The 18161-nt window shown below is 43.8% G+C and overlaps 1 protein-coding gene across 6 annotated transcripts in view; it reads right to left on the reverse strand.

The window, feature by feature from the left end:
• LOC126185177 (inositol hexakisphosphate and diphosphoinositol-pentakisphosphate kinase) overlaps positions 1-18161 on the reverse strand; it is a 578601-nt gene that overhangs the window by 318104 nt on the left and 242336 nt on the right. For all 6 annotated transcript variants that reach the window (XM_049928024.1, XM_049928027.1, XM_049928022.1 and 3 more), the window contains exon 3: positions 12101-12274. In XM_049928024.1, the coding sequence (XP_049783981.1) occupies positions 12101-12274 (174 nt within the window). The remainder of the gene's footprint in view (positions 1-12100; positions 12275-18161) is intronic.

Genomic DNA, 18161 nt, shown 5'->3' on the forward strand with positions numbered 1-18161 from the left:
AAATGGAAAAAAGAACACATTGACACCGGTGTGTCAGACCCACCATACTTGCTCCGGACACTGCGAGAGGGCTGTACAAGCAATGATCACACGCACGGCACAGCGGACACACCAGGAACCGCGGTGTTGGCCATCGAATGGCGCTAGCTGCGCAGCATTTGTGCACCGCCGCCGTCAGTGTCAGCCAGTTTGCCGTGGCATACGGAACTCCATCACCGTCTTTAACACTGGTAGCATGCCGCGACAGCGTGGACGTGAACCGTATGTGCAGTTGACGGACTTTGAGCGAGGGCGTATAGTGGGCATGCGGGAGGCCGGGTGGACGTACCGCCGAATTGCTCAACACATGGGGCGTGAGGTCTCCACAGTACATCGATGTTGTCGCCAGTGGTCGGCGGAAGGTGCACGTGCCCGTCGACCTGGGACCGGACCGCAGCGACGCACGGATGCACGCCAAGACCGTAGGATCCTACGCAGTGCCGTAGGGGACCGCACCACCACTTCCCAGCAAATTAGGGACACTGTTGCTCCTGGGGTATCGGCGAGGACCATTCGCAACCGTCTCCATGAAGCTGGGCTACGGTCCCGCACACCGTTAGGCCGTCTTCCACTCACGCCCCAACATCGTGCAGCCCGCCTCCAGTGGTGTCGCGACAGGCGTGAATGGAGGGACGAATGGAGACGTGTCGTCTTCAGCGATGAGAGTCGCTTCTGCCTTGGTGCCAATGATGGTCGTATGCGAGTTTGGCACCGTGCAGGTGAGCGCCACAATCAGAACTGCATACGACCGAGGCACACAGGGCCAACACCCGGCATCATGGTGTGGGGAGCGATCTCCTACACTGGCCGTACATCACTGGTGATCGTCGAGGGGACACTGAATAGTGCACGGTACATCCAAACCGTCATCGAACCCATCGTTCTACCATTCCTAGACCGGCAAGGGAACTTGCTGTTCCAACAGGACAATGCACGTCCGCATGTATCCCGTGCCACCCAACGTGCTCTAGAAGGTGTAAGTCAACTACCCTGGCCAGCAAGATCTCCGGATCTGTCCCCCATTGAGCATGTTTGGGACTGGATGAAGCGTCGTCTCACGCGGTCTGCACGTCCAGCACGAACGCTGGTCCAACTGAGGCGCCAGGTGGAAATGGCATGGCAAGCCGTTCCACAGGACTACATCCAGCATCTCTACGAACGTCTCCATGGGAGAATAGCAGCCTGCATTGCTGCGAAAGGTGGATATACACTGTACTAGTGCCGACATTGTGCATGCTCTGTTGCCTGTGTCTATGTGCCTGTGGTTCTGTCAGTGTGATCATGTGATGTATCTGACCCCAGGAATGTGTCAATAAAGTTTCCCCTTCCTGGGACAATGGTTTCACGGTGTTCTTATTTCAATTTCCAGGAGTGTATTATTATTTTTAGTCTTTTTTTGCTACTAGTTTTTAAATAGAAATTCACATCAACAGAACAGAAGGAGATGTCCAGGAGAAATGATTTTTAAATCACATTTAAAACATGCTTCGCTATTTGTCCGATATTTTATGTTATTAACCAATGATCAAAAAATTTTGTTGCTGCATATTTTACTACCTTCTGAGGCACAACATCATTTTTCCCCCTGCATTTGTACTTATGGATACCACTCATTGTCCCAAATTGTGATGGATTATTTATGATTAATTACATTAACAAATATATGTATTGTTCATTTGCAAATACATGTATTGTTAGGACGTATTTAAAATGCCTTTCTTCTTGCATGTATTGTTATGGCGCATTTAAAATGCCTAGCTCCTTAAAGAAGAACCTACATGACGTCCGTGGATGAACAGTACATATTATTGTAACCGATTGCTTTTGTGCAAGGAATACTTTCTCTCTCTGTGACGAGTTACCCCAGAAAATTATTCCGTAAGACATTAGTGGTTGAAAATATGCAAAATATGACACAATGTTGATTCGTTTGTTTCCAAAAGTAGCAATTATATAAAGGGCGAAGCAACTAGATGTAATTGTCGAGAAGCTCAGTAATATGCTTCCTCCTGTTAAAGTTTTCATTAATGTGTACAACATAAAATTTTGAGCATTCTATCATGTTTACAACTCCTGTTCATGTGCTACATCAATTGTTGATATGACTATTTGTTGTACAGAATTGAATGCACTGTGTTTTTTCTAAATTTAGGGAGAGTCCATTTTCAGAGAACAACTTTATAATTCTTTGGAAAATATCATTTACCAACTCTTTTGTTTATGTCCCTGTAATGGAAGTTACTGTAACACTAGTATCATCTGCAAAAAGTACCAATTTTGCTTGCTGAATGTCAAGTGGAAGGTCTTTCACATATACAAGGTATAGGAGAGCACCCAAAATTGAGTCCTTTGGGGCTCACTTTGCGATCCCCACAGTCACTAAAATTTTCTGACTTTCCAAAACTCTGTCAATTATTCAGCACAACCTTTTGCATTCTCTCTGTCACGTACAATTCAAACCAGCTGTGCATAAAGCCACCAATTCCACAAAACTTGAATTTTTATAACAGGGCAACATGATTTACACCATGGGTGACCACGATTTCAGCTTTCAGGCCGTGCCTCAGCACAATTACCACTGCCATGCCATGCCATGCTGCCTGAGTGCAAGAGAGACGAGGGGAAAACTGTGACTGCATCTCATTTAAATGGCAGTGAAGTCGCACTGCATATTACGTGGCTTTATATTTCACATTTCTCAACAACACAGGTCACAAACAAAACAAATTGTCAATATTATTTAATTATTTTTGATGCACCAAAAATAATATAATTTTTATCTGCTACAAACTGTTGGCATAAAAACATACACAGACAATTTCACAGAGTTTCGCACTCAAGTTGCCATGTAATTGTGACTTATTTAGTTCCACACTCGAATAAAGGTCTTTCACGCAAATGTGTCAATCAAAGTACTGCAGCATTTTTGCAATCTCATTAGCGAGGTTTGGAAACTCTACCTGAAGAAAGCTATGTAGACACCCTGTACAGTTTTAATGTAAAAAGATTTGTCATTAAAACTAGCATAATCTTGTAGGTCACACACGCACACACGCACAGGGGCACTTTCAACTGAAATGGCAAATGGACTTGAAATAAGCTCAGAAACAGATGCGAGATTGAAAGTGTCCTTAAAATCTTTATAAAACTATCCTCGTAATTCTTTCAAGGCCACAATGAATTCTTCAAATCTCATGTTTTCTTTAACACTAGTGAGCTTAGAGAACTGGACTGTTTCTGTCAGAATGTGTCCATTTTATAAAGTGATCTTTTTAAAAGCATCTCCATCAAATCAGAAAGAAGTTACCTAACAATGTCTTACTATGGGCAGTGTGCAGTCCACTTAAAATGTGAGGTCTGCTCTCCATTTGGAATGTTCTAATTTTTGTTCCCGCATTCCTTTTTCCTTCATAAATTAAACAATAGGAAGTTTTAAATTTAAAAAAAATCATTCCATTCATGCCCCTTCACTTAATCAACATACTTTGCAGTAACATACAAAGTCTCCATACACTTCATTCATTTCCATTGAAAACTGTTGCAACTGACAATGGAATAATGTGCATGACTTCAGAAATTTTACTATTCATACCAACAATTTCTTCACGTGCTCCAAGCCTGCAAATTTAGCTCAAAGTGCTTTCTGACACATAGAACAATGAATCCTGTCATTGTAATTTTTTGCTCTTTCGTTGTAAACTAAACCTTTAAATACTTTCTGCCCGGTTTTGAAATGTTGTTTCATAGCAAATATACAGTACTTGTCATTTAAGCGAATTGAGAATTCTCATCACTCTCTTACTGTCTGGAGATCATTGGGTGAAAAATTAGTGTAACTCACAAAGCATGAATACCCAGACTGTATTCAGCCAGCAGTTGGGTATGAGAGCACTTAGTGACTTGCAACAAACTTTAAACATAATTTCAAACCTTTACTAAACATTTCCTTACTGACAACCTCCCACAAAATGATGAAAGGGAAAAGTTTATTGCTTACTGTGTTTTTGCTGTTCACACAATAAAACTGCTGCATGAAGCATGACATTTAAATTTATTACTTTTTTACTACTCACTGTATTCACAACACATTTCACAGACAGTATCCATATATTCTACTGAATGTAACTACAGACAAACATCATTGTACAACACGTAGTGCAGGAGATATGATATCAAATACAAAAATGCTTGAAAAGCTGCTGCATCATGCATGACGTTTTTATTAATTATTTCTTTGCTACTGCCTCTATACACAACACATTTTACAGACAATATCCGTATATGCCTCTGAATGTACCTAGAAAAATATATCGTTCAATGTCACATAGTTTATGAGGTATGACAACATAAAAATTGAGCTGCATGAGAAACTGCAGGGTAAAATTTGCTAAAGACACAGGTGAAATATGTGTACAAATGCATGTGAAATATATTAAATATATTTGACTTTTGTGTATGTATGGAGAGAAATGGGTAGGAAGCTCATCTTAAACCAATGGAATGATTTCAACCAAATTGGTTAAACATATTTGTTATGACCTGGAAAGAACACTGTGGTAGTGAGAACTACCAGCGTCCTATTGGGATGGATGCAATAATGTGAAGAAAGAAGAGGGGATCAGGAGATGGACACACGAAGAGGAGGATGGAAAAGGTGGACAGACAAAGATGGTGGAGGTGGTGATGGGCAGACAAGAGGGGGAAACAGGTGCAGATGGGGCAGAAGGAAATGGACAGCGAGAGGGGGGAGAGGAGCAGACGGACAGAGAGTGGAGGGAGAGGAGGAGGAGGAGGAGGAAGAGAGAGAGGAGAGAGAGAGAGAGAGAGAGAGAGAGAGAGAGAGAGAGAGAGAGAGAGAGAGAGAGAGAGAGACCAAGGAGAAGATGGACTTGTGGCAGTGATATTTTTCATGTCTGGTGCAAAGTGAGATCAAAAATGCGCGAGAGTTTTTTTGGTCATGTGTTGTTTTTTATCTTTGCCGTAAGACTATAGGATCTCCTAGTTTTTGTTACTTCTCTGTTGTTTTTAGTTTCTTCTCATTGTGAGTTTTCACGAATAAATATTACTTCGTTAACTCATTATACCGTACGGCTATGCAATTATTTGTTGTAGGCAAGTCGCCTACATAATTGGTGACCTCCGATTAAGGAACTTTAAATCTTTCATTAGCTACGTCGAACATTAACTGCAAAAGCAATGACCGACGACGGCAAACGATACGGTTCGATAACGGAAGAAATTCATAGGCTTCAGAATGAGATAGAAACTTTACAGTTGCATATTTCGAAAGATATGAACTTAAAGCATATACCGTACCAAAGGAATGATGTTGGTTCAACAACCATGGCAGCACAACCACAGCAAGTAACAGCAACGGAAGTACCCGCTGGTTTCAACGCTTCACCAACTCAACAGTTGCAATTACGGGCGCCCCCATTCATGCCTTCTCAGCCACACACATGGTTCGTGGTAATGGAAAATATATTTCTACAACAAAGAATATTCAGTGATCACGAGAAGTTCACCTTGGTGATAAGTAATTTGGACCATCAGACCTCGGATTCGATACCTGACATTATAGTGAACCCGCCTACTGAAGGAGCATACTGTAGATTGAAAGAAGAATTAATTTCTCAGTGTGTGAAATCAGTCGACATCAGCGTCAAACAAGTACTGTACCAAGAGAAACGGGGAGATAGGACCCCGTCAGAATACTGGCGTCATTTACGCAGCCTGGCAGATAGATCGAGTCTCTGATAGACTGTTACTCCACGTATGGCGACAACAGCTACCAATGCAAGTATGGACTACACTAGCTATATACGACGAAAGATCAGTTGACAAACTGCTGCTCGCTGCAGACAGAATCTACGAGACGCATGAGGATACTGCAACAGTCGCAATGACGTCGACAGATGCCACGTATGGTAACTACCATTACCAGCAAGACCAAACTGACGATATAACAGTAAACTGTGCCGCGGTCGCAACGCGACAAACAACAAAAAGTTCAAACGAAATTAGAGATTTAAAAACTGCAATAGAGGATTTGCGAGCGCAACTACGCATGCTACAACGACCACAAGTTATGTTTAAGCGCAAGAGAGACCGGGCTGGGCGTGAAACACGAAGTCAACAAGAGGACGAGCGTAAGGTGTGTTGGTACCATAAACGTTTTGGGAGAGATGCTACAAGATGTACATCACCATGCGCCTACTCAGACAACCAAGGTATGTACAGAAACAGTGCAGTGTTTTCATGTCAGCGACAACAGTTGTCAATACATATGCCTCCTGCTTTGAAAAGATTGTATGTATCAGACGTACTTACGGGTACAAGGTTTTTGGTGGATACCGGGTCAGACATTAGTTAGCTTCCTGTCAGCCATGCGCCACACAACGAAAAAGACATACAGCCACGTTTGAAGGCAGTGAATAACTCGGTGATTAACATGTACGGATGTAAAGTGTGCAAGATTGATGTGGGTTTTTCCAAACAGTTTACCTGGTCTTTTGTGATAGCTGGTATATCAGAACCTATTTTGGGCATTGATTTTCTGGCACATTTCAAGTTGGCGGTCGACTTACAAGGAAAACGTTTGCTAAATCTGACAGACAACAGTGCAATATCAAGCACTAAAGGGCATACAACTTGTGAGAAGCTACAGGCGATTGGCAACTCTGTAGCCGAAGAGCTACATGACGAAGAGAAGATTTGGAGACGTTCTGACAGACAGACAAAAGAAGTTAAACATAGTATGGTTCACTATATTCGTACCACACCAGGACAACCAGTTTCACAACGAGCACGTAGAATCGCACCAGAAAAAGACAGAAACAAAGGCGATATTCGAGGAAATGTTACAGGCGGGAATAATTCGCCGGTCAGACAGTCCGTGGTCTTCACCCCTACACTTAGTACGTAAGAAAGATGGATCATGGATACCGTGTGGGGATTACCGAGCATTAAACTCAAGAACCATTCCAGATAGATACCCAGTACCTAATATACAAGACTTCACATGTGCTTTGGCCGGCGCAAAAATTTTTAGTGTCCTCGATTGCAAGAAAGCATACAACCAGATACCGGTGGCTCCAAGAAATGTTGAGAAGACAGCAGTGATTACACCATTTGGATTATTCGAGTTTTTATTTATGCCTTTTGGCCTTAAGAACGCAGCACAGACTTGGCAGCGATTTATCGACGAGGTGATAAAGGGATTAACATTTTGCTTTGCTTATCTTGATGACATTTTGGTTTCTCTCCGGATAGTCAAACAACATGAACAGCATCTGTGTCAACTTCACAAGCGTCTATCTGACTACGGAGTCATTTTAAACGAAAATAAATGTGTCATGCACAAGAACCAAGTCACTTTCCTCGGCCATACTGTGTCATCAGAAGGTATATTGCCTCTGCCAGAGAAGACCGCGGTGATACAGGCCCTTCCGAAACCGACAAACTACCAAGAGCTACGACGATACATGGGATTAATAAATTTTTATAGATGTCACCTACCAGCAACGGCTGCAGTGCAAGCACCACTCACTGATGCACTCAAGGGACATGATGCCAAAGGTCAACGAATAGTTAAGTGGACACAAGAAATGGACAAAGCATTTAATGATCTTCAAGCAAGCCTCAGCAAAGCAGTGTTGCTCGCTCACCCAGTTCACTACGCACAGCTAGCTATTGTTGTAGACGCGAACCAGACAGCAATAGGGGCGGCGCTGCACCAGCGTGTAGAAGGGCAATGGCAACCACTACGGTTTTTCTCTAAAAAGTTACAGACTGCAGAACAGAAGTGGAGCGCGTATGACAGAGAATTGTTCGCGATCTATGAAGCAATTCGATACTTCCGCCCACAAATAGAGGCTAGACCAGTGACTGTGTTTACAGACCACAAACCCATAACATTGGCTTTTAAAAACACCAGTGATAAATGCTCACCAAGACAGTTCCATTATATTGAGTTCATAAGTCAGTTCACGACAGATATACGCCATTTAAGAGGCACAGAAAATTTAGTGGCTGACTATTTTTCATGTATTTGCGGGATTTCAGAAATTATACACTATGATAAACTTGCAGTGGAACAGACCAAGGATGCAGAGCTACGACAGCTGTTAAACGACCCATCTACAGGTCTGAAGTTTGAGCAAATTCTGGTGCCTAACTCCAAGCGGAAGGTGTGGTGCGACTTTTATCAGGGCAGACCAAGACCATTCATTTCAGAAATATTGCGCAAGACGGCATTCGACAGTGTCCACACACTATCGCACCCAGGAGCCAACGCTACAATAAAGCTGCTGACAGACCGCTATGTGTGGCCTTCTATGAAAAGAGACGCGCGCCTTTGGGTACGTTCCTGCATTCCTTGTCAACAGAGTAAAGTAGGAGGACATGTGCGTGCTGATATTGGAGATTTTCAAGGTACCTCTGCTAGATTCGCACACGTTCACGTGGACCTGGTTGGACCTCTCTCACAGTCAGAGGGTTACAGATATTTGTTTACGGCCATAGATAGGTGCACAAGATGGGCAGAAGCAACTCCAATAGTCGATATTTCAGCCGAAACTACTGCTAAGACATTTCTGTGTACGTGGGTTGCCCGTTTTGGATGCCCCCTTCATAAAAATTGTAATTCAGTTTCAAATGTGTAGGTAAAAATTTGGTAGTGCTATCATCAATAGTTACAAATGTAATGGGTTAACTGTTGACAGAAATTAGCCATGTCAGTATAGGGCACAGGTGGGCAACCGGCAACCCATGAGCTGGATCTTGCACTTGATTGGTTCCAGTTTGGCCAATGGAAGAAACTGTTGGAGAAGAGAGTGAGGTTCTCATGTTCTACTCTGACCGTGACACATTTTCAGACATTTGCCATGCTGTTGTTTGCACTATTCTACTTTGACTTTGGTGCAATACAGCCGATATATGCTAAATTTAAGCGACTCAGACTTTTAAACTTTTTAAAATGAACAAAGAAATAATGACTCAATGCACTTTGCAATAAATAAACAATCCACGTCTATGCAATCAGTCATCAAAAGTATTTTTGGACAAATATTTTTAAAAAATGCTTGAGAATAGCATTTGGGGATATCAATGCACTAATTTTCAAACACATCTGCCTCTGGCCAAAAATTACCAAGTTATTCCTGATTGTTTTCCGACTGAGATTGACTGTCTCATTGCTGTATTTTGTTTTCCTATTTTTTCTTGTATTTACATTAGTAAACAATTCCTGTCCACTGTGGATATATTAGGACACTGTGAACTGTTGAAATTGAAGGCAATTTATAATGAATTAATTGCAGTTAGTTCTTTTGTAGACATTTATTTTTCCATGATGATGTTTCACTTTACCTGACTGACATCCTACCTTTAGATGTTTACATTTATGTATGTGCCATGAACATTGTTTCCTTTACTAATGGTGTTGCAGAATTTTACAACGAAAGTGTATAAGACAGCTATTCTAAAACATTGTAAGTAAAGAAATATATGAAGAAGTGGTGAATATATATATATATATATATATAGATATAAAACAGAGGGAAACATTCCACGTGGGAAAAATATATGTAAAAAGAAAGATGATGAGACTTACCAAACAAAAGCGCTGGCAGGTCGATAGACACACAAACAAACACAAACATACACACAAAATTCTAGCTTTCGCAACCAACGGATATCCTTTTGTGTTTCCCTCTCCTTCCCTCTTTCCTGACGAGGCAACCGTTGGTTGCGAAAGCTAGAATTTTGTGTGTATGTTTGTGTGTCTATCGACCTGCCAGCACTTTTGTTTGGTAAGTCTCATCATCTTTCTTTTTATATATATATATATATATATATATATATATATATATATATATATATATATATATATATATATATATGTGTGTGTGTGTGCAGGTTTTGGTGTGCAATTTGTTGGCATGTCACTTGGGGAACAGAGTACCAGTCATATCAGTGTGTTACTCCATAAACATTACTATCAATGGTGCTACAGTTTTGACCTTCTGCACTAGGAGTGCTGCTGTTGCATCACATGACAAGCTGGCCCACGAGCTTAAGTAAGTATGTGAATTGGACCCACACATCACCAAAGGTTGCCCACATATAGTATAGGGAGTCTGATCTCATCTTAATTATGCCACCTTTTTGATTTGTGCACAAAACTTGGCACTCTACAAATACTATGAAGCCCTTTGCATATCACAAGGACTAAACTCCATTTGAACCAAATAACATAAATTTTTAATAGTAATACATCCACATCTCAGTCACTGTTTGCATATGGAAGTATCCATTACCCTACCAATTATGTAACCCAGGGTATAGGTGGGGCATAACGACAGAAAATGACATCGTATAAACTAGCTGGGTGGCAGAACACCATTTGATCTATACAATAATCTGGTCCAGCTTTATGCCACACTTGTTCCCAAACCACTGCCACACGTCTTACATCTGTTAAGAGGCACATGTCAGACCCATTCAACACACTCACCCAGTACACTAATACACTCACTGTGTTACAGGCTTATCCTATCCCATCTGAGAGAAGACTACCAGTGGAAGCATTTTGTGGGCATGACCACCAGTCATCTTTACATCCAAATGAATGGCCACTGCCAAATTTTGACCAAGAGCAGTGATGACCACCCAACGGGAAAAAAAGCTGCCGAGCATAAATTTCTCAATTTCAACTGCTGCTACACAACTTGTGTTATTTGGATTCCCAACAATAGTTTCCCTCAATTACACAGAAGGGAGTTGCCCTTGCAACACAACTTCAACCTTGCCCACAGCCCACACCCACATCTACTCCTGCCCCGCGACTATAACTTCACTCATTCTGCTCCCACACCCTTTTCCATGGAGTCTCCCCTTCCTCTGTTCTATCTCCCCTTCTGGAGCTGTACAAAACTCTCCCCTATCTGAGGCGAAAACAAGCTCACTGCTGGCACACTGTTATCTTGTGCACCTTCTGCCTCTCTTCCCTGTCATAAGCCACTCTCCCATTCCACAACTCATCTCTCCCCTTGCCTGCTCCACCCAACTCAAACCCTCATCTGCCAAGCAGTGATACTGGCACAATGTCGTCAGTCATAACAATGTAGCCATACAGGTGACAGGTGTGTGCATATACATCACCCCCCCCCCCCCCCCACACACACACACACACACACACACACACACACACACACACACACACACACACACACACACACACACAGAGAGAGAGAGAGAGAGAGAGAGAGAGAGAGAGAGAGAGGGAGGGAGAGAGGGAGGGAGGGAGGGAGGGAGGGAGGGAGGGAGGGAGGGAGGGAGAGAGCGCAGGGGGGTGGCAGTGTTCAAGTCTCCAGTTTTAAGTGCCTGTCGAACATCATACCATGTCTGCACAATAAGTAGCTGTTTTTCCTCATAAAATTTTCAAAACTTATTACAGATTATGTGAGCATTTGTTACAAAGATCTCTCACAAAAATTGTCCTTATTACTGTCATAGTATACATGACTGATATTGCCGGATATGAAAGTAAAAATTTTCACAATGTCTCATTATGCATATCTTTTCAAACAAAAGCTACTCATTGTTCCCAACAAACCATAATAGTTTATCAGCTTTAAAACATCAACAACATGAATAGACTAACTGTATCATAAATTGTCAGTACTGCAATACAAGCCTCCTAAAATGTACTAAATATATTTATTGTCTCACAAAAATTAATGACTTAGCACTCTTTCAATTGCAAACCTCATCAGCACAGAGCGCACTAGCAGCAACAGCAATGGCAATGGCAATGACAGTAATAATAGTAGTAATAATAATAATAATAATAATAATAATAATAACAATTTTACACAACAGAAAATGCAGGATGGAATAATGACAGTATTAGGGAAAGGATGGATTTCTACTCACCATACAGCGGAGATGTTGAGTTCAGTCCATACTTTTCATTATACTGTCATTAATAATAATTTAATGTTGAGATGCGAAGCACTGACTGCTTGTTAACTAAGAGTGATATACTACTAACACTTACTTTTAGAATAATTTCTTCAGGTATTATCACAATTTTAATAAATTCAAATTCTTCAAGTCTTGTCAGGATTTCTTTCATCGGTTTTGACTGTGATTTCTTTGCCATAGCACATACTCCAACAACAACTTGTTTAGTGTCTCCACCGCCATCTTCTCTGTATTCTGTCAGATTGCCCTTAAAGGAAAAAGAAAATATAATTACAATTTTATGCCAAATAAACAATAATATTCATCCATTAGAGGTTTCATACAGAAAAACTCAAAGAAAAACTAGCACTCCACACACAAACGCTACTTCCACACACAGGATCACAGCCTCTGGCAACTAAAGTCAGACTACGACGAGCAGCACATGATTGGGGGGGGGGGGGGGGTTAAGGAGGAGGCTGGGGCGGAGAGGGGGGAGGGATAGCAGGGCAAGGGTGGGAGATGGTAAAATCTGCTACTGGGAGCATGCAGGGACGAGGTGGAGTGAGGGTAGGTCAGCTTGGTCCAGTCAGGAGGTTAGACGAGGGGCAGGGGAGGAGGGGGGGGGGGGGGGAGGAGGAGCAGGAAAAGAGAGACATACAAAGACTGGGTGTGTTGGTGGAACATAGGATTGTGTAGCTGTGTAGTGCTGAAATGGTAACAGGGAAGGTGTTAGATAGATAAGGACAATGACTAGCGAAGGTTGAGCCAGAAGGGTTATGGGAACGAAGGAGATATTACAGGGAGAGTTCCCACCTGCTCAGTTCAGAAAAGCTGGTGTTGGTGGGAAGGATCGAGATGGTACAGGTTGTGAAGCAGTCATTGGAATCAAGAAAATCATGTTGGGCAGCATGCTCAGCAATGGGATGGTCCACTCCTCCTTGGCCACAGTTTGTCAGTGGCCATTCATGCGGACAGACAGCTTGTTGGTTGTGATACCCACATAGAATGCACCACAGTGATTGCAGCTTAGCTTGTAGGTCACATGACTGGTTTCAGAGGTAGCCCTGCCTTTGAAGGGATAGGTGGTGTTTGTGAGTGGACTGGAGTAGCTGGTGGTGGGAGGATGTATGGGACAGGTCTTGCATCTACATCTGTTTCAGGGATATGAGCTATGAGGCCTGGGGTTGGGAGCAGGGGTTGCGTTGGGATGGATGAGGATATTGTGTCGGGTTGGTGGGCAGCGGAATGCCATTGTGGGAGCAGTGGGAAGGGTAGTGGGTAGGACATTTCTCATTTCTGGGCATGACGAGAGGTAGTCAAAACTCTGGCAGAGAATGTAATACAATAGCTCTAGTCCTGGGTGGTACTGAGACACGAGGGGAATAGTCCTCTGTGACCAGACAGTGGGACTTTGAGACATGGTGGATGACTGGAAAGATAAGGCACAGGAGATTTACTTTTGTACAAGGTTTGGAGGGTAATTATGGTGGGACTTTGAGACATGGTGGATGACTGGAAAGATAAGGCACAGGAGATTTACTTTTGTACAAGGTTTGGAGGGTAATTATGGTCTGTAAATGCCTCAGTGAGACCCCAGGTTCATCACTGCAGATGCGACGACCATGGGTGGCCTGTATGTATAGAAGGGACTTCTTGAAATGGAATTGGTGGCAGCCTTCGCAGTGGAGGTATTGTTGGTGGTTGGTAGGTTTGATATGGACAGAGGGACTGATGTAGCCATCTTTAATGTGGAGGTCACATCGAGGAAGTTGGCTTGTTGGGTTAAGTAATACCAAGTGAAGTGAATGGGGGAGAAAGTCTTGAGGTTCTGGAGGAATGTGGATAGTGTGTCCTCACCCTCAATCCAGATTGCAAAGATGTCATCAGTGAATCTGAACCAGGTGAGGGGTTTGAATTCTGGGTGTTTACAAAGGATTCCTCTAGAAGACCCATGAAGATGTTGGCACAGGATGATGCCATGTGGGTCCCTATAGCCATACTACAGATTTGTTTGTTGGTGATGCCTTCAAAGAAGAAGTAATTGTGGCTGAGGATATAAATGGTTATGGCGACTAGGAAGGAGGTTGGTGTTTGGAATCCATCTACTGTTGGGAAAGGTAGCATTCAATAGTGGTAAGGCCATGTGCATTAAGGATGTTAACATAAAGGGAGGTGGCATCAATAGTGATTAACAGGGCACTGTGGTGAAGGAACAGGAATTGTGGAGAGTCGGTGGAGGCAATGCTTGATATCTTTTATATAGGACAGTTGGTTTCGGGTAACAGGCTGAAGGTGTTGGTCTATGAGAGCAGAGATTCTCTCAGTGGGGGCACAGTAACTGGCCACAATGGGGCGACCTGAGGGGTTGGGTTCATGGAGTTTAGAAACTGTATAAAAGGTGGGAGAGGGGGGAGTGGTAGGGTTGAGGAGAGAGATGGATTCTGCAGAGAGGTTCTGGGATGGGCCCAAGGATTTGAGGAGAGACTGGAGATCCAGCTGGATTTCTGGAAGAGGGTCAGTGTGGCTGGTTTCTTAGGTGGATGAATCTGGCAGCTGGTGTAGTATTTCTGCCAGGTTATCCTTGCAGTTCAAAACAACAGTGGTGGCGGAACTTCTCATCCCATTTTCTTAGCAAGCACGGAGACAACAAGAAGAACTGCACCACAAGATGATTAGTGGTGGATCCTTTGCCAGCAGGTAGGGTCATAAGGCCGGGACCAGTTTTGAGGTGGTGGATTATGGTTCTTTCTGAGGATGTAAGGTTAGTTTGCACATTCAGGGATCTGGGAAATAATAATGGTAAGGCAAGGTTGGAGGTTAAGAAATTCTGTAAAGTTAACATGGGGTAATCCAAGGGCAGTGGGGGGGGGGGGGATCACGGTTGGGTGGAGAAGTGAACTGAGTCAGGCAGGTTTCAACATTAGTCTTTGGTTGAGTTTGACTGATAGGGTTAGTGGCAATAAAGTGTCCCCGCTGTAGGGGCCGGGAGAAGGAGAGAAGGTCTTTGACAAGTCTTGCATGATTGAATTTGGAAGTGGGGCAAAAGGTGAGGCTTTTGGAAAGGACTGATACTTCTGAAGGCCTAAGGCTTTTGGAGGAAAGGTCCATGGCTGTGTTTCAGGTCTGTTTAGGTATGTATCTGTGTGGTGGTGAGGGGAGTTTTGGAGGGTGAGGTGAATGTAGTAGGTCTGCGAGACAGAGTTTGTCAGCTATGAGGGGATGTGAAGAAGGTATGTAAGTTGTAGAGGTGGTGGACAGTGGTAGTCCAAGGTGGAAGTAGAAACTGAGCAGGATAGAGAGTTTTTTAAGGTGGCATTGTGCATGTTGTTGTCGTTTCTGGGGGGCTAGAGTTTAAGTGTGTGTTATAGGATCCAGGAATTTGGGATTGAAGAAGGACGGACATTGAGTATAGTAATGCATTAGAAAATAGTAACAAAGGAAACAGTTCTGGGTGAAGGACGGAAGAAAAGCCATCAGGCAAACTCAGTCAAGGGAAAATCCATCATGGAATGTAAAAACATTACGGAAAAGACAGTTGCTACTCACCGTACGACAGAGACACTGAGTCACAGATAATAACAACAAAAAGACTGTCACAAAATGAGCTTTCAGTCAATAAAGCCTTTGTAAAATATTGACAACAAAACATACACACTCATGCAAACGCTACTCACACATACGTGAAAACAGTCTCTGGCTGCTGAAGCAAGACTACGAGCAGCAGCACATGATGGGAGAGGCAACTGGGAGGGGGATAAGGAGGAGGCTGGGACAGGGAGGGGGAGGAATGGCAGAGTAGGGGGACAGTAAAGTGGTGCTAGTAGGAGCATGTAGGGGCAAGGTGCAAAGACGGTAGGGAAGTTACATGCAGTTGGGAGGTTAGACAGAGGGCAGTGGGAGAGGGCGTTCTCTGTGTGACTCAGTACCACCCAGGACTAGAGCAACTGAATTACATTCTCCACCATGGTTTCAACTACCTGTTGTGGTGCCCTGAAATGAGAATTGTCCTACTCATCATCCTTCCCATCCCTCCAGCAGTGATATTCTGCCACCACCAAACCTACACAATATCCTCATCTACACGTACACAATCCCTGCTCCCAATCCCTTGCCTCATGGCTCATATCTCTGTAATCAAACTAGACAGAAGACCTGTCCCATACATCCTCCCGCCACCACCTACTCCAGTCGACTCACAAAGATCACCTATCCCATCAAGTCAGGGCTACCTGTGAAACCAGTCATGTGACCTACAAGGCACGCTGCAACCACTGTGCTGCATTCTATGTGGGAATGACAACCAACAAGCTGTCTGTCTGCTTTAATCACCACTGACAAACCGTGAGCAAGAAACAACTGGACCACCTGTTGCTGAGCATGCCGCCCAACATGTTGTTCTTCATTTCAATGACTGCTTCACAGCCTGTGTCCTTCCCACCAACACCAGCTTTTGTGAAATGACCAGGTGGGAACTCTCCCTGCAATATATTCTTTGTTCCTGTAACCCTCCTGGACTCGACCTTTGTTAGCCATTGTCCTTACCCATCTAGCCCCTTCTCTGTTCCCATTCCAGCACGACAAAGCCTTCTATTCCACCAACACACCCAGTCTTTTTTATTTATCTCTTTTACTCCACCCCCCCTCCCCTCTCCCCAGCCACCCCCACTCTAACCACCCAACTGCATCCTAGATGCCCTACCTTATCTCCACCTCTTGCTTGTACGCTTCCACAAGCAGCACTTTACCGTGCCTCACACCTACCCTGCTATCTCCCCCCTCCCCATCTCACACTTGTACTTAGCCCCTTTCACACCCCCACCCAGTTGCTTCTCCAATCATGCTCTGCTGCTCATAGTCTGCCTTCAGCTGCCAGAGAATGTGGTCCTGAGCATTTGCTCACGCGTGGTGTGTGTGTGTGTGTGTGTGTGTGTGTGTGTGTGTGTGTGTGTGTGTGACAAAGGCCTTGTTGGCCGAAAGCTCATTATGTTACAGTTTTCTTGTTGTGCCTATCTGTGACTCAGCATCTCCACTAAATGGTAAGTAGCAACTATACTTTTTAATATAATTGTGAAATTACTTTCACTAAAAGTAAAGGAAGTAAAAACGTATCTGCAGGAGAAACTGCACTGAAAAGTGAATAACGCTTACAGCTAGAACATAGTCGCACGCGCGCGCGCGCGCGCGCGCACACCCGCACGCGCGCGCGCGCGCGCGCGCACACCCGCACGCGCGCGCGCGCGCGCGCGCACACCCGCACGCGCGCGCGCGCGCGCGCGCACACCCGCACGCGCGCGCGCGCGCGCACACCCGCACGCGCGCGCGCGCGCGCGCGCACACCCGCACGCGCGCGCGCGCGCGCGCGCGCACACACCCGCACACGTACACGCTGGTGCTACGCATCACTCGAATTTGCAGTAAAGACTAACAGCTTGACAATACGGTCTCATTTCAAACACCAACACTACTATGTGATAAACACGTTCATAGATGATCTGTATTATACTGTCTTTGTTTTTAAAATCTTGAATCAGTTACACAGCAGTAGAACAATTATTTTATACTCCATAGTTCTTAGATCTTTTTAGCAAGCTATCAATGGTTTTCTGCTTAATTCTGAAACATACTCAGCAGTATCAATACTGGTTCAGAATATCAGTGAGAGCCCTTACTTCAAACAATGCCTCTGCAATGGCAGTATTAGATACAAGAGTAGCTTCACACAGCGAATTCTAATGTTTCATGAAAATATAAACTGCTGTTCTGAATTTTATAGAGTTTCCATTAACACAATCAATTTTTCCCTCATTCTGTCCGTTAAGTCTCCCCTGACCTTGGGTTTCAGGTGACTTCTTCGAACACTGCCCCTTTTCCCAAAGCTCTCCACTCCTTTTCCCTCACCCCTCTTCCTTATCCTTCACCCATTCTGCCAGGAGAAGGAGTCACTCGCTCTGAAAGCTTGCATACCTAAAACTTTTTTTTTTATGTGTGTTCTCCTGCTGCTGCTTGGTGAGTACATTTTTTATCTATTCAATTACTTTGCGGAACCAATTCATTGATTTTCAGAAACTAGAATAATATGGCACACATGAAATAACATAGTAGCACACTCCTATGCAGTATTTGGTTATCTACACCAGGAAACATCAGATTAG

Source organism: Schistocerca cancellata, chromosome 4, assembly GCF_023864275.1.
Source record: "Schistocerca cancellata isolate TAMUIC-IGC-003103 chromosome 4, iqSchCanc2.1, whole genome shotgun sequence".
Taxonomy (NCBI): domain Eukaryota; kingdom Metazoa; phylum Arthropoda; class Insecta; order Orthoptera; family Acrididae; genus Schistocerca; species Schistocerca cancellata.